At 55.6% G+C, this 21,051-nt stretch overlaps 1 protein-coding gene across 1 annotated transcript; it reads left to right on the top strand.

Annotated features, from left to right (window-relative positions):
- Positions 1-13,898: 13,898 nt before the first annotated feature.
- Positions 13,899-20,668, top strand: C39H1orf116 (chromosome 39 C1orf116 homolog). Its single transcript, XM_064173897.1, has 3 exons — positions 13,899-13,994; positions 16,540-16,717; positions 17,387-20,668. Exons 1-3 carry the CDS (start codon positions 13,908-13,910, stop codon positions 18,610-18,612), a joined length of 1,491 nt encoding a protein of 496 aa, XP_064029967.1. The 5' UTR covers positions 13,899-13,907; the 3' UTR covers positions 18,613-20,668.
- Positions 20,669-21,051: the final 383 nt, after the last annotated feature.

Below are 21,051 nucleotides of genomic sequence, written 5' to 3'. Positions count from 1 at the left end.
TGTTTGCTATCAGGGAAGTTGAAACCGGTTTATAGTATCTCTTACCTCACGGTGGGGTTGTGAGGCTTGAGGAGAAGTGCTTTTGAGGTGCTGAAAAGGTGCATATTACTGAAGGGGATTTGTCTTCGTTTTGTTCTCTTTGAAATGCCTGCAACACACACTTCTTTTAGTGCATTTTAGACTAGTTTTTAGCCTACCACGTTGCTGTTACACTTTTGAGTCACCTTCCTCACACTCTGCTAGGGAGCAAAACAAAAAAGCTGAGTCTGAGGCAGAAAGAAATCCACTTCCCAAGTGGAACCTTTAAAGGATTTCCTCTGTTCTGGCTTAAAGAAAACCAAAATACCCACAGCAAACCCACTTCTTTCACTGAAGTTCTCAGCAGAGGCTCCCTGAAGAAATACAGGAGGGATCTTCTCAAGGAAGGAACATCATTACCTAAGTGCTTTGCTGAATCGAGACTTGAAGTATAAGGAACAGAATCACTGAGAGCACTGTGGACCAGGTTTCTTTGGAATTCAGTATTAAACCAGACATGAGCACTGTTGGGAGTTTCCTCTAGAGCCACTTAGCTCCCAAAGTCTTAAAACCTGCTTTGCTTTTAGCCTGTCATTAAAAGGGGGCAAAAAAAGAAGCCCTCACCAAACCCCAACATTAAAAGCAACCCTCTAGAAGCTGATGCTTAGAAGCCTAAGGAAACAGCTCAAAGGAACTTGAAGATTACACTGTGCTGGAACTACTTGAGATGAAACAGTGGCTGGGAGTGAAATCAAGACAACTGTGGTGCTCTCAGCTTTCACCACTGAAGAGGTTATAAAGCACCTCAAGACAGGGGAGTTGATCCTCACCCTTTGCCAGCTGTAAAATGGACATAAAAACCTACCTCAGGAGAAGGGGTATGAAGTGACTGAGTTTGGGGGGGGGTGGGGGATGGCTTTGAGAGAACTATTTATTGTCTGCCATGTTTTGCAAATGCCTTGGTTTTGGGGAGCAACACTTAGCTTTTAGCTTTGGATCCTGGATGGAGTTCTGGAAGTGTTTAAAAGGAAAGAGAAAGCATTTTTTAGGAGGGATTTCTCCATTGCAGTGTTGTTCAAATGAGGTTTTTTGAGCCCCAGAGTGTTTAGCTTTGCTGTGTCAGGTTTGCATAGGAAATGGACTAACAGAGAATGGGTTCTGTTGGAGGGAGATTGTGGCTGTAATCACTGCTTGGTGTTTTCTTTTGTTGCCTAGGAACAATAAAAAACTCTTTGGTTAAAAACTCTCGACTGAACTGCTCTGGTAGCCCCTCCTGGGAAGGGGCTGCTGCTGGAAATGCCCCCCCTGGAAAGGGGCTGCTGCTGTGGTGTCCCCATGGGAAGAGGCTGCTGCTGGAAATGCTCCCCCTGGGAAGGGGCTGCTGCTGTGGTGTCCCCATGGGAAGAGGCTGCTGCTGGAAATGCCCACCCCTGGGAAGGGGCTGCTGCAGTGGTGCCCCCTTGGGAGAGGGGCTGCTGCTCTGGGGACCCCCCCTGACCAACTACCAAAGGACAAAGAACTTTTGATGCTGACCTTGAGTCAAAAAGACCCAACAATGTGATTCTCCTAACATCTGCCAACCAAACCTGCTCAGATTAAGAGATGGAGACATTTCAAGTACAACTCCCTTATTTTAAAGGTTGGGAGGAGGTTAATGCCTCTTGGCAGGGGGTTGTGATTTATTACCAACCCTTAACTATCCACCAAAACAGCCTCTTGCTACCAGTCCATTGGCTTGGGGTGTTGTGGGCCAGGCTGAGGCACTGGTAAGGAAGTGTCACCTGTCCAAACCAGTCCCAAAGGCCCTTAAGATATAGATTATGCCCTTGGCATTAGTTTTATTCCTATCTGAATGTAAAGTAAGCATTAAATTCCTTGCTGAATGAGTGACCTGTGGGCTGGAGGTGCTAAATGGCCTCTGGAAAAGAAAATTGCTGCCTTGGGGATGTGCTTGATGGGAAGAGCTGGTTACTGGGGTGGGAAAAGCTGGCTACTGGGGATTGTTTGACCAACCTCTGCAGTTCAGTGCCAAACTCTGGTTTCCTGGTGCCACTCTGCCCCTTTCACCAGCACTAAATTCCTTCTTTCCCAAAAGAAAAGCCAAGAGCTCTGCAGACACAGAATGGCTCAAGTTGGAAAGGACCTCAGAGATCATCTGCTCCAACCTCCCTGCCATGGGAGGGAGCTGCTCAAGGCCTCATCCAACCTGGCCAATATTCCAACCTAAGCCATGCTGGGTTAAGAACTGGCTGGTGAATGGTGCCACATTCAGTTGGCAGCTGGCACTAGTGGTGTGCCCCAGGGATCAGTGCTGGGCCCAGGCCTGTTTTATATCTTCACTGATGATGTGGTTGAGGGGATTGAGTGCTCCAGCAGTGAGTTTGCAGAGAACACCAAGTTGGGAGAGCATGAGTGGGTCTGTTAGAGGGCAGGAGGGGTCTGCAGAGGGACCTGGACAGGCTGAACAGATGGGTGCAGTCCTGTGCCATGAGTGTCAACAAGTCTAATTGCCAGGTTCTGCACTTTGGCCACAACAACCCCAAGCAGTGCCACAGGCTGGGGACAGAGTGGCTGAGAGCAGCCAGGCAGAGAGGGAGCTGGGAGTGCTGGCAGAGAGGAGCTGCAGAGGAGGCAGCAGTGCCCAGGTGGGCAGCAGAGCCAATGGCATCCTGGGCTGGCTCAGGAGCAGTGTGGGCAGCAGGACAAGGGAGGTTCTTGTGCCCCTGTGCTCAGCACTGCTCAGGCCACCCCTGGAGTGCTGTGTCCAGTTCTGGGCTCCTGAATTGCAGAGAGCTGTTGAGGTGCTGGAAGGTGTTTGGAGAAAGGCAGCAAGGCTGGGGAGGGGCCTGGAGCAGAGCCCTGTGAGGAGAGGCTGAGGGAGCTGGGGGGGTGCAGCCTACAGCAGAGGAGGCTCAGGGCAGAGCTCATTGCTGCCTGCAGCTGCCTGCAGGGAGGCTGTAGCCAGGTGGGGTTGGGCTCTGCTGCCAGGCAGGCAGGGACAGAAGAAGGGGACGCAGCCTCAAGCTGTGCCAGGGCAGGTCTAGGCTGGATGTTGTTAGGAAGTTGTTGTCAGAGAGAGTGATTGGCACTGGAATGGGCTGCCCAGGGAGGTGGTGGAGTGGCTGTGGCTGGAGGTGTTGCAGCCAAGCCTGGCTGGGGCACTTAGTGCCATGGTGTGGTTGGTTGGGCAGGGCTGGGTGCTAGGTTGGGCTGGCTGAGCTTGGAGCTCTCTTCCAACCTGCTTGATTCTATGATTTCCATACCTATTTTGCTCCCAAGCAGCATCATCTATTTTCCCTTCTTGACTTCTGAGCAGGAGAAAGGGGCAGGTACAAATGAAGAAAGCACAGAATTTCCTCTCCTGATAGCTTCAAACACAGAACTCCAACTCCAGATGGAGGTCTGGAGACCTCAGACTGACACACAAACTGCTGAAGCATCTGCACCAGGCAGATTTTGCTGCCCACAGCACAAAGAGCATCAGAGAATGATTCTGGCTCCTCTTTTGCACAAACCCACCCCGGGGTAAGCCTTAGAAACCTCTCCCTGGCAAGGAAACTCCTTAATAAGAGGAGCAAAAACAGTTTTCACCTTGCCATTTGGAAAATTACAGCTCCTTAATGGTACAAATTAACTGTCTGGCTGTGGTTGAACTGGAGCTGTGCACCCAGCTGCAAACCTGCCAGGGGGTTCTGCTCTGCTCAGGGCTGGGCAGAAGAGAAGGACTTGAAACTGGTTGAAATCAATGCTGTTTGCTTTGGGGTTTTTTGCCTCCACTGCTCTGAGTCTGCTTTCTGGAGCAGAGAATACAATAGGAGAAGAAATAAAATTGGGTTGTTCAAGATTGGATTGTCCTTGTCCAGTGTTTTTAGTTCAAGCCTTTGGGGGAAGTGAGAGAGGCCCAGAGCAGGGCCAGGAGGATGCTCAGAGGCTGCAGCAGCTCTGCTGTGAGCACAGCCTGAAAGAGTTGGGGCTGTGCAGGCTGGAGCAGAGGAGGCTCCCAGGGGACCTTCTTGTGGCCTGCCAGGATCTGAAGTGGGCTACAAAAAAAGCTGGGGAGGGACTTCTGGGGCTGTGAGGGAGTGTCAGGAGTGGGGGGGATGGAGCAAAGCTGGAGGTGGGGAGAGTGAGGCTGGAGGTGAGGAGGAAGTTGTTGAGCAGGAGAGTGGTGAGAGGCTGGAATGGGTTGCCCAGGGAGGGGGTTGAGGCCCCATGGCTGGAGGTGTTTGAGGCCAGGCTGGCTGAGGCTGTGTGCAGCCTGCTCTAGGGTAGGGTGTCCCTGGGCATGGCAGGGGGGTTGGGACTGGCTGCTCCTTGTGCTCCCTTCCAACCCTGATTCTGTGATTCTATCACTGTCAAAAGCCTCTCCTCAGCTCTCCTGTAGCCTGTTCAGGTACTGGAGGGCTGTCCTGAGGTCTCCCTGGAGGCTTCTCCAGGCTGAATGGACCCAACTCCCTGTCTGTCCTCACAGCAGCCGTGCTTCATTCCTCTGATCATCTTCACATCCTCCTCTGGACCCTCTCCAGGAGTTCCATGATATTTTTGTGTGGCAGAGCTCCAGCTCTGGACACAGTCCTGCAGGTGGGGTCTCACTAGAGCAGAGCAGAGGGACAGAATCCCCTCCTTTAACCTGCTGGCCACTCTGCTTTTGCTGCAGCCCAGTGAGTAACTGTGCCTCCAGCCCCCACATCTGCACTTCACTCAGTGAAGATCATTGGCTTAGCCACAGAGGACTTCTTCCTAATCATAGAATGGTTTAGGCTGGAAGAGACCTCAGAGATCATCTAACTCCAACCTCCCTGCTCTTAGATCCCCTCTATTCTGCAAAGCAGAGACAACAGATGGAGTTCCCTCCCCAGTTCCCAGGCAGACAAAGAGTTAATCATGTCTCTCAGTCTGTAATGGCAGCTCCCCACCACCCAGCCTTTGGCATCATCCACCTGCACACACAATTTGGCCAAAGGAAAGTGCTCAACAGTCCCACAGAGGCAAACAAACATCCCTGCATGAGCAGGCACCTTATCAGCAGTGCCTTTTGGATGAGTTTCCTCCGGGGCCAGGGCTGAATCATTTGTCTCCTTCTGTTTATGGACAGGGTGAGGCATGGCAGGTCTGTGAGAGATGCCAAAGTCCTTTCACAGCTTTCTGTAGTTTTCTCTGCAGCATTTGGCTGCTGGCATATGCTTCATGCCACAGATATGAAGTCACACTTCGTGTTGGGTTGGAGCTATTTCTATTTGATGGAGGAAGAGGAACAAAGAAAGAAGAGGTTGTTCCCAGGCAGCTGATTCAGAGAGGCTCAAAACTTCTCCTAATGGATCATGACATCTACCTGACCTAGGCAGAGCCCTGCAGGCAGCAAGCTCTTTGAGAGGGGAAGCAAGAGCAGGCTGAGAGGGGAGCTCAGTGGTGTTTATGACTATCTGAAGGGTGGAGGGCAACAGGAAGGGGTCAGGCTCTTGTCAGTGGTGTCCTCTGACAGGATGAGAAGCAATGCACAGAGTCATAGAAGCAACAAGATTGGAAGAGACCTCCAAGCTCATTCAGTTTGAGTAAGAGGTGGCTTTGGAAGAGCAATAGCCTTGATTCTTTGTGTTTGGATAGCTCTAGAGTCCTAGAATCAAGCAGGTTGGCAGAGAGCTCCAAGCTCAGCCAGCCCAACCTAGCACCCAGCCCTGCCCAACCAACCACACCATGGCACTAAGTGCCCCAGCCAGGCTTGGCTGCAACACCTCCAGCCACAGCCACTCCACCACCTCCCTGGGCAGCCCATTCCAATGCCAATCACTCTCTCTGACAACAACTTCCTCCTCACATCCAGCCTAGACCTGCCCTGGCACAGCTTGAGGCTGTGTCCCCTTCTTCTGTTGCTGGCTGCCTGGCAGCAGAGCCCAACCCCACCTGGCTACAGCCTCCCTGCAGGCAGCTGCAGGCAGCAATGAGCTCTGCCCTGAGCCTCCTCTGCTGCAGGCTGCACCCCCCCAGCTCCCTCAGCCTCTCCTCACAGGGCTGTGCTCCAGGCCCCTCCCCAGCCTTGCTGCCCTTCTCTCAACACCTTCCAGCACCTCAACATCTCTCTACAATGAAGGAGCCCAGAACTGGACACAGCACTGCAGGGGTGGCCTGAGCAGTGCTGAGCACAGGGGCAGAAGAACCTCCCTTGTCCTGCTGCCCACACTGCTCCTGAGCCAGCCCAGGATGCCATTGGCTCTGCTGCCCACCTGGGCACTGCTGCCTCCTCTGCAGCTCCTCTCTCCCAGCACCCCCAGCTCCCTCTCTGCCTGGCTGCTCTCAGCCACTCTGGCCCCAGCCTGTGGCACTGCTTGGGGTTGTTGTGGCCAAAGTGTAGAACCCTGCACTTGGCTTCTTCAATCTCATCCCATTGGCCTCTGCCCATACACTGGAACCCAGGAAGCTCCACCTCAACCTTAGGACAAGCTTTTGCTGTGAGGGTACTGGAGCCCTGGAGCAGACTGCCCAAAGAAGTTGTGGAGTCTCCTCTGCAGGCTTTCAAGACCCACCTGGATGTGTTCCTGTGTGACCTGCCCTAGGTCATCCTGCTTTGACAGGAGGATTGGACTCCACAGGTCCCTTCCAACCCCTGCCTGGATGATTTTATTCTGTTTAAGTCCTTGTGCTGCTGTCACAAAGCTCTCATTTGCCCTCTCCTGGAGGACATCCCTGTCCTGTCCTCATTCTCACTGCCTTTGAACATGCAATAAAATAATACCTCTGGGTGTAACTCCCTCCCTCTCTTAATGCCAGCTCAGCTCTAAAGCACAGCTTGACTTAAACCAGCATGAACCTGACCCTGTTTGCTGCACCAGCCAGCACAACCCCAGCCAACCCTTCCACAAGCACCCAAAGCCTCACTCACCAGCTGCCACAAAGCTTGGGCAGCATCTTGGGCTGCTGCTGCAATGCTCCCAACGTGCCACATTCCCATCTCTTCACTTCTGCTGCAGGCCAGCAGAGCTGGCTGGGAGCTCCCAGGAGCTGCTGCTTCTGCTGATTTGCTCTTCAGGCCACATGTTCCCTTTTGTAACAGCTCCCAGCTGGGGCTCAACAACCTCTCCACTTCCTGGCTCATCTGCTTGCTCTCCATCCTAGCATGGCTTTAAATAACTGGTGTTTCCACTTCCCTGTTCTGGGTGACAAGGAACATGTTGCAACACAGCCTTTTGCTTCATAATCATCATCATCATCATCAAAATAATCCTTGAAGCATGCAAATGTGAATGGCTCTGGTGGCTGCTGCAAGTCTGCTGCAGGATTTCTACAGGGAGAGGGGGAGGGGGGGAGGAGGAGCACCTTGCCCAGCAGATTAAAGTCTTTGGTGGAGGGCAGCAGTGTTTGCCAGAGAGAAAACTCTGCTTTTGACAGGAAAAAGCCAAAGTTTGGGCAATTAGAGGTTCACAGATTGCACCAGGTTGGAGGGCACCCTCAAAGGTCATCTTGTCCAACCCCCCCTGCTCTCAGCAGGGCCACCCACAACTAGTAACAGGTCACTGCAGCTCTTCCAGCTGCTTCTGCAGCATCACCTGGGCAGATTTGGGTGCTGGGGGTGTGTGCTGGTGTCACCCTGTGCTGGAGATGGCACAATGAGGCTTTTCTTTCCATTTCTCCTGCAGAAAGGCAGCAGAGGAGGAGGTCCCCTCCTCAGAGGGGGGATGCTGCTGATGGAAATGCCCCAGCAGCAGTTTTGGAGGTGGTGGTGTCAGGGAGGAGGGTGGTGAGGTGGAGTGTGAGGGGTGTCTAGGGGACTTTTAGCTTTAGCCAGGCTCTGGGACTCAACCTCCTTCATGCCCAGCATTAGAGAGGTCAGGACTGACCCTGCAGAGGGGCTCGATGCCTGCAGGGACTGAAGGCAGGACTGACCCTGCAGAGGGGCTCGATGCCTGCAGGGACTGAGGGCAGGACTGACCCTGCAGAGGGGCTCGATGCCTGCAGGGACTGAGGGCAGGACTGACCCTGCAGAGGGGCTCGATGCCTGCAGGGACTGAGGGCAGGACTGACCCTGCAGAGGGGCTCGATGCCTGCAGGGACTGAGGGCAGGACTGGCCCTGCAGAGGGGCTCGATGCCTGCAGGGACTGAGGGCAGGACTGACCCTGCAGAGGGGCTCGATGCCTGCAGGGACTGAGGGCAGGACTGGCCCTGCAGAGGGGCTCGATGCCTGCAGGGACTGAGGGCAGGACTGACCCTGCAGAGGGGCTCGATGCCTGCAGGGACTGAGGGCAGGACTGGCCCTGCAGAGGGGCTCGATGCCTGCAGGGACTGAGGGCAGGACTGACCCTGCAGAGGGGCTCGATGCCTGCAGGGACTGAGGGCAGGACTGACCCTGCAGAGGGGCTCGATGCCTGCAGGGACTGAGGGCAGGACTGGCCCTGCAGAGGGGCTCGATGCCTGCAGGGACTGAGGGCAGGACTGACCCTGCAGAGGGGCTCGATGCCTGCAGGGACTGAGGGCAGGACTGGCCCTGCAGAGGGGCTCGATGCCTGCAGGGACTGAGGGCAGGACTGACCCTGCAGAGGGGCTCGACGCCTGCAGGGACCGATGGCATGAGGGCTGAAGGGGAGCTGCAGCTGGGCAGGAGGCACAGAACAAGCCCCAGAGCTGCACACAACCCCCTCCTCCAGCACATAAATAAGCTTAGAGATGAAGCTTCCCTTTCCAAACGGCTTTGCCCCTCTCTCATCTTCCCAAGCATCTCCTCACAGCACAGAGCAGCAGGTGGCAAACTTGTGGTGTCTGGGAAAGCTTCGGTGAGCTGCAAGCATCTACCTGCTCCAGCACCTACCTGTCTTTAGAGCCTGTGTGGAGGGCCCTCACCCCTCCAACCGCCTGGTAAAGCTCTCGTGGGGGAATGCCTTCAGCAGCACAGGCTGCAAACACCCAGCCAAGGGTTTAATTAGTGTGTAGGAAGGTGCTTGGGTCAGGGCTGCGCGCTGGGCTGCTGCGGCTGTCAGCGAGCAGCTATGTGGCAGAACAGGATGTTGGATTAAGGAGTCTCCAGCGAAACCCGTGCTGAGGACATCAAGAGAACACCAGCAGCCAAGCAGGGAAGTGAGTGAGCTGGGTGGTACCGGGCAGAGCCACCCGCAGCCTCCCCGGGCATAGAGCGCTCGGTGCCCGCCTCTGCCCGCACCTCTGCCTGCGCCGCGCTGCCTCGGAGCAAAGCTGCTCTGGCATGAAGGGACCTGGCTGATTGGGCTCAGAACACGAAGGCGTTTTTAAGGGCTTTGGCTGTGCTGTGCCCCCCCCAGCCTGGAGCAAAGGTGCCTGGCATGGGGGCGAGATGAATTTCTTCGCCCCCGGTGCTGCAGGCGAAGGGCTGGGGGCTCTGCTGTGAGCAGTGCCCATCTGCCAGCCAGCCCTGCAGCCTTATCTCTGCTGGGGGAGGTGAGTTAATGTGTAACTCAGCTCTGTTTGGTTAGCCCAGGAAGGCAAAGAAGTCCTGGGATAGGCACGGCCAGGACGAGGATCTGGGCAGCGCAGAAGGACAGACAGCCTGGTAAAAAAACAATCGGGGGGGGGGGGGGAAAGGACGAACCTCTGAGCCTGCTGCTGCTCTGCTGCTGGGGCTGAGGGGCTCTGCTCGGGTGGCACCTGGGGCTGTGGGTTACCTGTGGGCTTATGGAGGTGCTTTGCTTGGGGGGGGTCGGTTGAAGCGTGGTGGAGGTGGCAGCGGGGGCCAGGCGGTGGGAGGAAAGCTGGGGAGAGCTCAGCAGCTGCTGGCAGGGAAAGAGCTGAAGAAGTTTCCTTCTCTGGAGACTTTCATAACCTGCCTGGATGTGCTTTTGTGGGGCCTGCCCTAGGTGATCCTGCTCTGGCAGGGCAGGGAGGTGGGGGGGGGGGTTGGACTGGATGATCTCCAGAGGTCCCTTCCAACCCTACCATTCTGTGATCGTGTGCAGGGCTGTAGCTGTGCTGAGGGCAGCAAACAGCCCAGGCAGCTGCTGAGTGCACTTGCTTGACTTGTTTGAACAGGAGGAATGATAGATCTGCCACCACCACCATCTCCTCTCACCCCGAGGTGGGATCCCTCCTGCTGCAGAGCAGGAGCTGCTGGGGTGGTGCCTGTAGATTCACAGCTGCTGTTGAAAGCGACCTTTAAAGATCACCTCCTTATGCTTTGCTTTGTGTTTTGAGCTGGTCAGGATTGAAACCCTTGGCTGGGCAGCTGTAAAGCAGAGGAGGTTTGGCTGCTCTGCTTCAGCCAGCAGAAAACGCTGAGGTGCTTCACCAGTGCTGCGGGGACAGAGCCCTGGTGGTAGGACCTGGCTTAAAGGAAAGCAGCCTCTTGATATAAAGCAATTAGTATTAATTGCTACTCAGCAGCTCTTTGATGTTTGAGGGCTTGGTGAGCTTCGTGAAGGACAGTTAGAGCAGCTGGCAGGAGAGCTGTGTCCACTGGGCTGTTCTTTGGGATAAAACTCAGGGTGGCTTATTTAGGTGACTCTGCTTTAGCCTGGATGGGACTCGATCTCCTTTCAACCCCTACCATTCAGTGAGGCTGTGAGAAAACTGCCTTCTGCTAAATGCACTTTTAGGAGGGGGAGGAAGACAAATAGCAGTGACTAAAACCCCACACAACAGCTTTTCAAGTGCTGCAGCTCTTCATTTCCTTGCTCAACCCTGGCCGAGCTGCTGTGGTTATCACCCAGCAAAAGGAAGGAGCTGTAGAATCTCCCTGAATCATGCAACCCAAGGGTGGGGGTGTTCAGCACTCATTTTTACCCCTTTCCTGGTTTGGATGAGTGTGTTAGGGCCTTAATAGCATCAGAGGACTGGTGGGTAGGAAAAATGAACTTCTTGTTTCTGTGCAGATCCTTTCCAGAGCCTGACAAGGTCTGGGCTGAACTTTGCCTCCCCCTGAGCTGGTGCTTGAAGAGTGCCAAAGCCTTGGCAGCTGCTTTCTTTCTGCTGTCTGAACGATAGTAAATGGGGTTTTGGGTGACCCCAACACATGAAGGGCAGGGAACTATTGGAGAGGGTCCAGAGGAGGCCACAAAGATGATCAGAGGACTGGAGAACCTCCCTGATGGGGACAGGGTGAGGGAGTTGGGACTGTTCAGCCTGGAGAAGAGAAGGCTCCAGGGAGACCTTAGAGTAGCCTGCCAGTACCCAAAGGGGGCTACAGGAGAGCTGGGGAGGGACTTTTGACAAGGACTTGGAGTGACAGGATGAGGGACAATGGCTTTGAGCTGGAAGAGACTGCAGATGAGGAAGAAATTCTTTCCAGTGAGGATGGGGAGACACTGGCACAGGTTGCCCAGGCAGGTTGTGGATGCCTCTTCCCAGGAGGTCTTCAAAGCCAGTTTGGGTGGGACCTTGAGCAACCTGGGCTGGTGGAAGGTGTCCCTGTCCAGGGCAGGGGGGTGGAACTGGAGGATCTTCAAGGTCCCTTCCAACCCACTCCATGATTCTATGATTTCTTCCTCCTCCAGAAACCAGCTCTGCTCACCCAGGGTCTGCCTGACACATCAGACACCAGCTGCAGGCATCAAGTTTGAGCCAAGCCAGACTTATGCTCCCTCGGGAGGGTTTTGCTCTCAGATGCATGCAGCAGAGTGGGAGGCAGTGAGGAGCATTGCAGCAGTCCACAGCAGCCACTTGCTGCTTGTAAACAGATTCAGACTGCAACTATTTGGGTGCTGCAATAAAACTGCACAGCTTGCAGAAGCCTAAAACCCTCAAACTCAGATCCTGTCCCTGCTTCCCAACAGCTCTGCTTCTAAGTGCTATCAACAACTACCTGCAGGGAGGCTGTAGCCAGGTGGGGTTGGGCTCTGCTGCCAGGCAAGCAGCACCAGAAGAAGGGGACACAGCCTCAAGCTGTGCCAGGGCAGGTCTAGGCTGGATGTGAGGAGGAAGTTGTTGTCAGAGAGAGTGATTGGCACTGGAATGGGCTACCCAGGGAGGTGGTGGAGTGTCTGTGGCTGGAGGTGTTGCAGCCAAGCCTGGCTGGGGCACTTAGTGCCATGGGCTGGTTGGTTGGGCAGGGCTGGGTGCTAGGTTGGGCTGGCTGAGCTTGGAGCTCTCTTCCAACCTGCTTGATTCTATGCTTCTGAAGCTATCCAAACACAAAGAATCAAGGCTATTGCTCTTCCAAAGCCACCTCTTACTCCAACCTCATTTCAGCAGCAAATAGTGGAAAGCTGAGACCAAAACATTCAAGTCCACCTGCATGGAAGGATTGGATCTGGCAGGCTGTGGGTGTGGAAATCTGATGGTTTTGGGTTTGGTGCCATATTCCAAAGACAAAGGAATTCTTTCAGGCTCTAACCCTCTGAACAAGCAGCCAGTTCTGCTCACTTATCACCAGATCTAATTCCCTGAGCCTGCTACAAGAGGGGAAAAAAAGCAGCAGCAGTGTATTGCTGTGCCATGGGCAGGTTACAGCACAAAGAGCTCCTCTGTCTTCAGAGGAGCAAATCCTCTTGTGTGGCTCCGTGTGGTGTGGGAGGGGGTGGTTGTTTTGCTGCTCTCCCCAGCCCAGCTCTCTGCTGCAGAATGGGTGCTGAGCAGGGAGGAAACACCTAATTGGTGGTGTCAGTGAATTTTGGAAGCTTAATGCTTTGCATCCAGAAGTAATTAAGTTTGGAGGCTGCTCAGCCTCTCCCTGCAGGCAGCAGAGAGCTCTCCCCAGCCATACACTTTGTGGCTGTACCTGGTCCCTGGTGGCAGGTTCTTTGCCACCCAACCACCCTCATGTTTGTAGAATCCCAGCATGGTGGGGTTGGAAGGCACCTCTGGAGATCATCCAGACCAGGGGTCACCCACAGCAGGTTGCCCAGGATCACCATGGCCAGGTGGGGATGGAATCCCTGCAGAGAAGGAGACTCCACGACCTCTCTGGGCAGCCTGCTGCAGGGCAAAGGATTTTCTCCTCCTGTTCAGGTGGAACCTCCTGGGTTGCAATTTGTGGCCACTGTACATTGTCCTTGCACTGGGCACCGCTGAGAAGAGCCCAGCTCCATCCTCATGCCCTGCACCCTTTAGATCTTCACATGCATTGATCAGATCCCCCCTGGGGCTGCTCTTCTCCAGGCTCAACAGCCTCAAGGCTCTCAGCCTTTCCTCCTTAGTGAGGCCCCTCAGGCTCTTTGCTGACGTTAGGGGTGCAGGATGCATCCAGATGAGCACCTCGGGGTGCATTGCCAGGAGCAGAAGGCAATGCTGGGGTGGCAGCAGACACAGCAAATCGCTGCAGCCCATGCACAGCCCCCAGCACTGCCCTGCTCTGTTCCAGCTCTGCCAGGCGTGTGCCCAAGCACACCCAGGCGTGCCCCAAAGCTACAGGGGCACCTCCCCATGGCCATGAAACCTCTGTGGCCCCCGAGGAAGGGTGGCAGAGGAAGCTGGTTGCCAGGAGGAAGCTCCTGGCAGAGCAAGGCTGTGACTAAACAGCAGCATTTCGGGTTCAGCAGTTCGAGAGCACTCGAGCTGCATAGCTGGCAGGGGTGGGGGCGGCAGAGAGGAGAGGTCCTGTGACTCGGTGCTGGGCTGGGGCTCGCATTTCTGGGACGAGGTTATTGGTGCTGAGCTCTGAGGCTTGAGCTTGGCTCACAGCTTTAACCCTTTTGCTGAGGAACCAACCTCTGAGCTGCTTAGATAACCTCCAACATGAGCTGGCCATGGCTGGGCAGCCCAGAGAGCTATTTCCAGTTCTTCTAGAGCAGACTTCAGTTCCAAGGATGCTTTAAAAAACTCCAGCAAGCCTGCAGACAGCAGCCTAAGGTGGAGCAAGTTTGCATCCATCCAGCAGCTTCCCAGGGTGCCTGACCCAGCATCATCTGGGGAAGGGTCTCTCAGCTTCACACCTCTTCTGTCTTCTCCTTCAGCTGGGATATTGCCCCCCACGCAGGACCCCGTGGCAGGCTGTGATATGCCCAAGAAGGAGCTGGGGATGGCTGGCTGCAACTCTGGCAGCTGTGACAGCATGGTCAGCACAGCTTCCAACCACTCACAGCGTGTAAGTAACCCTGGGGTACCTGGGCTGGGCAGGGCAGGGGCTCCACTCAACCCTCTTGGCAGGTGAGGGAGGAGTTGGGGGAGACCTCTGCTTGAATCTGCTTCTCACCAGTGCTGTGGAAGCACCTGGAGGCCTTCAGACATCACCATGCAGTGCAAGCACAAGGGGCTTGGAGCATCCTGAGCTAGTGGGAGGTGTCCCTGGGCATGGCAGGGGGTTGGAATTGGCTGATCTTTAAGGCTATTCTATGAGTTTCTGCTCCAGAGCACTCCCAGACTTTCCATCCTGCCACATTTGTGGCACCAACCAGGAGCCTTTGCTCCTGCAAGTTAGAGCCATAGAATGAGGCAGGGCTGGAAGGGACCACAAGGAGCAGCCAGTTCCAACCCCCCTGCCATGCCCAGGGACACCCTACCCTAGAGCAGGCTGCACACAGCCTCAGCCAGCCTGGCCTCAAACACCTCCAGCCATGGGGCCTCAACCACCTCCCTGGGCAACCCATTCCAGCCTCTCACCACTCTCCTGCTCAGCAACTTCCTCTTCTCATCCAGTCTGAATCTAATGAAAGCTTCTGTCTCTGTCTGAAAGCTGCTGGGGTGGGAGAGGGGAGAGATCAGCACAGTGAGGTGAAAAGCCATAGGTGGACTTCACATCTCTGCCCCAGGTGGCAGATCTGACTCTCCCCACCTCCAGCTTTGCTCCATTCCCCCCACTCCTGCCACTCCCTCACAGCCTCAAAAGTCCCTCCCCAGCTTTTCTGGAGCCCCCTTCAGATCCTGGCAGGCCACAAGAAGGTCACCTGGGAGCCTCCTCTGCTCCAGCCTGCACAGCCCCAATTCTTTCAGGCTGTGCTCACAGCAGAGCTGCTGCAGCCTCTGAGCATCCTCCTGGCCCTGCTCTGGACACTCTCCAGCATCTCCACAGCCCTCTTGTCCCAGGGGCTCCAGAGCTGGATGCAGTACTCCAGGTGGGGTCTCAGCAAAGCAGAGCAGAGCAGAGGGGGAGAATCCCCTCCCTGGCCCTGCTGGTCACACTTCTGCTGCTGCAGTTCTCTGGGAATCGACACCAAAAGCCCAGGGGCTGCTGAGTTGCCTGAAGATGCAGAAGCAGATAGTGAAGGCACTGGGCAGGAGCAGCCCAGGCAGTTCCTCAGTGAGAGAGGTGAGACCAGTTAGATAACTGGGGTCAGACAGGCTCCAGCAAGGGTGACTACATCTGGAGTAGACAACAGCCATGCTCCTCCTGGCTGGCAGGAGATTGATTCCCTAGTTAAGGCAGAGGTGAGCTGGGAGCATGGGTGCAGGGCTGTCATTTTTCACTCTCTGCCCATTAGAGCTTGTTTGTGTCCCAACACTGATGCCAAGATTGATGGACTAATTACATCCTGTCTGCCTTGGGAACATAATTGATGTGTTTGAGTGCCACACTCAATCCTGAATGGATTTTCCATTTCCAAACCCTCTGAGGTTTCTTAGGGGTGGAAAACTGGTTGCACTGTCTCATGGTATAAGATCTGGCTAGATGCCTTCCTGCAAAACAACTCCACCTTGGGACAGCTTCTCCTCCATGCTTGTTGATCTGATGCACATTCCATGTGTGCTCCATGTTCTGTCACACATCACCCTGCAAATGGGCACCTCCACAGCAACCACAGCCCACGAGACTTGGAAACACAACCAAAAGTGGGAGGTGTTCCTGCCCATGGCAGGGGAGTTGGAACTGGATGATCTTCGAGGTCCCTTCCAACCCAAATCATAAGAAGCTCAACAGGAGCCAGAAATGTGCTCTTGCAGCCCAGAAAGCCAAGCAGAGCCTGGGCTGCAGCAAGAGCAGTGTGGGCAGCAGGGCAAGGGAAGTGATCCTGCCCCTCTGCTGCACACTGGTGAGGCCCCACCTGGAGTACTGCATCCAGCTCTGGAGCCCCTGGGACAAGAGGGCTGTGGAGATACTGGAGAGTGTCCAGAGCAGGGCCAGGAGGATGCTGAGAGGGCTGCAGCAGCTCTGCTGTGAGCACAGACTGAAAGAGTTGGGGCTGTGCAGGCTGGAGCAGAGGAGGCTCCCAGGGGACCTTCTTGTGGCCTGCCAGGATCTTAAGAGGGCTACAAGAAAGCTGGGGAGGGACTTTCAGGGCTGTCAGGTAGTGACAGGATTGAGGGGAATGGAACAAAGCTGGAAATGGGGAGACTCAGACTGGATGTTAGGAACAAGTTCTTCACTATGAGAGTGGTGAGAGCCTGGAATGGGTTGCCCAGGGAGGAAGTGGAAGCCTCATCCCTGGAGGTGTTTAAGGCCAGGCTGGCTGAGGCTGTGGACAGCCTGCTCTAGGGTAGGGTGTCCCTGCCTGTAGCAGGGGGGTTGGAACTGGCTGATCCCTGTGGTCCCTACCAACCCTGACTGATTCTGTAAGTCTATGATTCTAAGTACCAGTTTTTGAGGAGCCACTGCCCAAGTCTCATGGCCAGGAGCTGTCCTGGACTTTCTTTCAACAGCCAAGACCATGCAGAAGAATAACACCCCTCTGTCTCCTTCCTGTGCTGCCTTTCAGAGTGATAACAGCTATGACTACTTGTCTGTGGAAGAGAAAGAGTGTTTGATGTTCCTAGAAGAAACCATTGGCTCACTGGATGCAGAAGCAGACAGTGGAGTCTCCACTGATGAGACTGACTACGTGGAGCCCTCCGAGCTGCCTGGGATGTGGCGTAAGAGAGATTCCAGTGCCCAGGGTAAGCTGGCAAGATGTGCTCCAGCCCTTGGTGGCAAAGGGACTTTCCTGGGGGGATTCATTGGCTTGGCAGCATTGATGAAGAGCTCAACAGGAGCCTGCAGTGTGAGTGCAGCTCAGACAGCAACCCTGTGCTGGGCTGCAGCAAGAGCAAGGTGGGCACAGGGCAAGGGAGGGGATTGTGCCCCTTGGCTCTGCTCTCCTCACACCCCACCTGCAGTCCTGGATGCAGTTCTGGAGCCCCCAGCACAAGCAGGACATGGAACTGGTGGAGCCAGTCCAGAGGAGGCCACCAAGATGCTCAGAGAGCTGCAGCAGCTCTGCTCTGAGGACAGGCTGAGAGACTTGGGGCTCTGCAGGCTGGAGAAGAGAAAAGGCTTGGAGGAGACCTTGGAGTGGCCTTGCAGGATCTGAAGGGGGGGCTGGGGAAGGACTATTGACAAGATCTTGTGATGACAGGAGCTCAAGTCCAACCTAACACCTAATTAACTAACCCATGGCACTAAGTGCCTCATCCAGACTCCATTTAAAGCCCTCCAGGGATTGTGACTCCACCACCTCCCCAGGCAGCCCATTCCAATGCCAACCACTCTTGGTTTGCAAACAGGAAGGTGTCCTGTGCCCACCTGCAGAGCAATCCATGGCTTCTCCTCTCTCTCTTTTTGCCTAGATTTGGAAAACGGGGCCCCTCTTCCCCCTGTAGGTCACAAACACGCAGCTGATCAGAGAAGCAGTAAGAACATCTCTGCCTCCTCCAGCCCAGCTGCAGCAGCAGCTCCAAGCCCAGCTCACCGCAGCCTTCCAAGGAGCATCGCTGTAGCAAACGGAGCTTCTGACAGCCAAGCGACTGTGCACACGGTGGAGGAGGAGGCAGTGCCAGGGGAGAAAGCTTCCCAGGTGGCCAAGGAGGACAGGCTCGACCAAGCCAACACAAGGAGCCAGCTGAAGTCCCTGGGGACTTTGATTATCCAACCCCCAGCTCCCTTCCAGGATGAGCTGGTGAGCCACGAGTGGTCCCGGACCAGTCGCTCGGGTGCCAAGAGGGAAACAGCCACAGAGACCAAGAGCTGGACTGCCTGGGGCCAGGCAGAGAAAGCCACATCAGAAGCAGCTCCTCAGGACCACGATGCCAAGCGTGGGCCTCCAACTGCCCCCAAGCCACGCAAACTGCCACCTAACATCGTCCTGAAGACCAGCAGACCCAGCTCAGTGCCGCTGGCTGCAGAGCCCAGCCAGAGGACCAAAGCAGCTCCTCCACCCGCGGCCACCTCTCAGCCCAGCCCTGCTGCTGATGCTGCTGCTGCTGACAAGCTGAACTCGGGGCACCTGGACCCCAAGGACAGGGAGAAAGCCCATCGGGAGGCACTGCAGAAGCTTGGGCTGTCACAGGACGGGAGGGAGCCCAGCAGCCACCTCCAGCCTAACCCCCAGCCCCCCACCCATCCCCATCCCAGGGAGATGCCCTTCCCCAGCGCTGGGGAGCCAGAGGCAGGCTGTGGGGCAGCAGAGAGGTCGGTGCCAGGCGTCCGACAGATGACCTTCAAATCCAACACCCTGGAGCGCTCCGGCGTGGGGCTGAGCAGCTACATGGCCAGCACCAAGGAGCAGAACGCCAAGACCAGCAGCTCCTTGGGCAAGATGTCCTTCATCGAGCGGCTCGCCCCCAGCTTCCTCCGCAGCAGCCGGCCCCGGCCGGTGTCGCTGGGAGCGGGGAAGGACTTCGCGGCTCTGAAGGAGCAGGCGGAGCAGGAGAAGAGCAGCAAGCGGCGATCCCATCCTCTGCAGAGCTTCCCCAGGCCGCCTCGCTCCTGCGTCAGCGTCAAGATCTCCCCCAAGGGCTCGACCGACGAGAACCGGCGAGAGGCGCTGAAGAAGCTCGGTCTGCTGAAGGAGTAGCTCGGGAGGCCGGGGAGGGGGCTGCTGCCAAAGGACCTGCTCCTACCCCACCGCCTTCGCTGGCCGCCCCTGGACAGCGCAGCCCTCGGCGGCTTCTGCAGCCACCTCCCGCCCCAGCGCCTCGGGAAGGCATCTCCGAGAGGCAGTCGGAGCTCGGAGCAGGCTGGGTACCACCGGGAGCAGGTACTCTGCAGGCAGCGAGCGGGGAGGAGCTGTTCGGCACTCAGCTGGCGGCTGGGGGACGTTCTCCTGCGAGGTCCTTCATGCATCTGGGGGTTCATCTCAAGAGGGAAGCTGCGGGCTTGGGGCTTGGGCTTACTTTAAAAGGGTTCTCCTTGCGGGTGAAGCCTCTCCGGGGAGGACTGCAGGACTCTGCTGCTCCTTTACTGTTTGATGGTTTGGTTTTGTTAATTTCATCAATGCTTCTGAGGCCTCAGCACTCTGCAAACGCCTCCTAAAGAGCCACCACTGCCACAAACTCTCAGCCCAGGGGGCTCAGCAATGCTCTCTCACGCATGGATGTGGGTCCAGGAGCCATGCAAGGCCTGGGTGGCTGCACAGACATCCCACTGCCTCCTCACCAAGACTGCTCTCTCACCCAGCCCCAACAACTTGGATATTCCACTTGGAAGGTGCACAACCATCCACGGTCACCCTGGTGGGACAGTTCAGCATCCACAAACCAAGTGCTGGTGGCAGAAGCAGAAGTGCTGCCCGAAACAAGAGAGGTGGGGGTTGGAGTCATCATTTCATTCCCTCTCAAAGTCTTCCTGCAGCTTTTTAGCCTCAGGTGATGCTGCCAAGGTTTGTGCTGCACCTTCCCTGGCAAAGGTGGTTTGGGTCTGTCTCTAATCAACTTGTCTGTGAGCAGAAAATGCTGGTGAGGACAGATCTGGGTTGGAGTCAAAGCTCTGGTAGAGCTAATTAATGAATCTGAATCTTCAGCACGTCTTGACTGCAACCCAGTGTGGCTCAGACAGCAGCCAAACATTGCAAATGACAGAAGGGTTTGGCTTGGAAGGGACTTTAAAGATCATCCAGCTCCAGCCCCCCTGCTGTGGGGGCATCTAAATGATGAGGTTTGAACCAGAGGCTTGGGCTTCCTGCCACCCAGGGTCCACACAAGGTGGGATGAGGTAAAATCCAGTAGGATTGGGGTCATGGGGGCAGGTACCCCTGGAGAATTAGACAAACACTGGATGAGGTGGTTGAATCCCTGTCCCTAGAGGTGTCTAGAAGCCATTTAGGTGTGGTGCTGAGGGACATGGTTTGGTCCCAGCCTTGGTGGAGTTAAGAGAATGATTGGACTTGAGGATAAGCTGAGGGAAGCTGGGACTGTTCAGCCTGGAGAAGAGAAGGCTCCAGGGAGACCTTAGAGCTGCTTTGCAGTAGCTGAAGGGATCCTACAGGAAGGCTGCAGAGGGACTTTTCCTATGGGTGTCTAGAGACAGGATGAGAGGTTTGAAGCTGAGACAGAGCAGGGTCAGACTGGAGCTGAGGAAGAAGTTCTTCCATGGAGGGTGGTGAGGCTCTGGAACAGGTTACCCTGGGAGGTTGTGGCTGCCTCCTCCCTAGGGGTATTCAAAGCCAGGTTGGATGAGACCTTGAGCAGCTGAGTCCAGTTGAGAGGTGTCCCTGCCCTCAGTGGGGAGGTTGGAGCAGATGATCTCTGAGGTCCCTTCCAACCTGAGCCATTCTGTGATCTTAAAGGTCTTTTCCAATCCAACCAACCACACAGATGCAAAAGCCTTCCACTGCGCTGCCAAACTGGGATGGCTGAGATGGGACCTGCCACTGCTCCAGTCAATTCCTTCCACCCTGCACCATCTCCTGGGGCTGTGGGACACCTCCCACAGCAGCAAGTTAGCTGGGAAGCTGCACTGACAGCTTAGCTTGAAAGGATCCTTTTATTCCTTTCACCAAATAAACATAGAGATAAATAAACTGTTCCTGCAGTTCTGGCTTTCAGTGCTGGACATCCAGAGAGCCTCTGCCCTTGCCCCTTCAGTGTTTGACATCCAGAGAGCCTCTGCCCTTGCTCCTTCAGTGCTGGACATCCAGAGAGCCTCTGCCCTTGCCCCTTCAGTGTTTGACATCCAGAGAGCCTCTGCCCTTGCTCCTTCAGTGTTTGGCATCCAGAGAGCCTCTGCCCTTGCTCCTTCAGTGTTTGGCATCCAGAGAGCCTCTGCCCTTGCTCCTTCAGTGCTGGACATCCAGAGAGCCTCTGCCCTTGCCCTTTCAGTGCTGGACATCCAGAGAGCCTCTGCCCTTGCTCCTTCAGTGCTGGACATCCAGAGAGCCTCTGCCCTTGCCCTTTCAGTGCTGCACACCCAGAGAGCCTCTGCCCTTGCCCCTTCAGTGTTTGACATCCAGAGAGCCTCTGCCCTTGCTCCTTCAGTGTTTGGCATCCAGAGAGCCTCTGCCCTTGCTCCTTCAGTG

This window comes from Pogoniulus pusillus, chromosome 39 (genome assembly GCF_015220805.1).
Source record: "Pogoniulus pusillus isolate bPogPus1 chromosome 39, bPogPus1.pri, whole genome shotgun sequence".
Classification (NCBI taxonomy): Eukaryota; Metazoa; Chordata; class Aves; order Piciformes; family Lybiidae; genus Pogoniulus; species Pogoniulus pusillus.
This window is presented reverse-complemented; position numbering and strand designations above follow the sequence as displayed.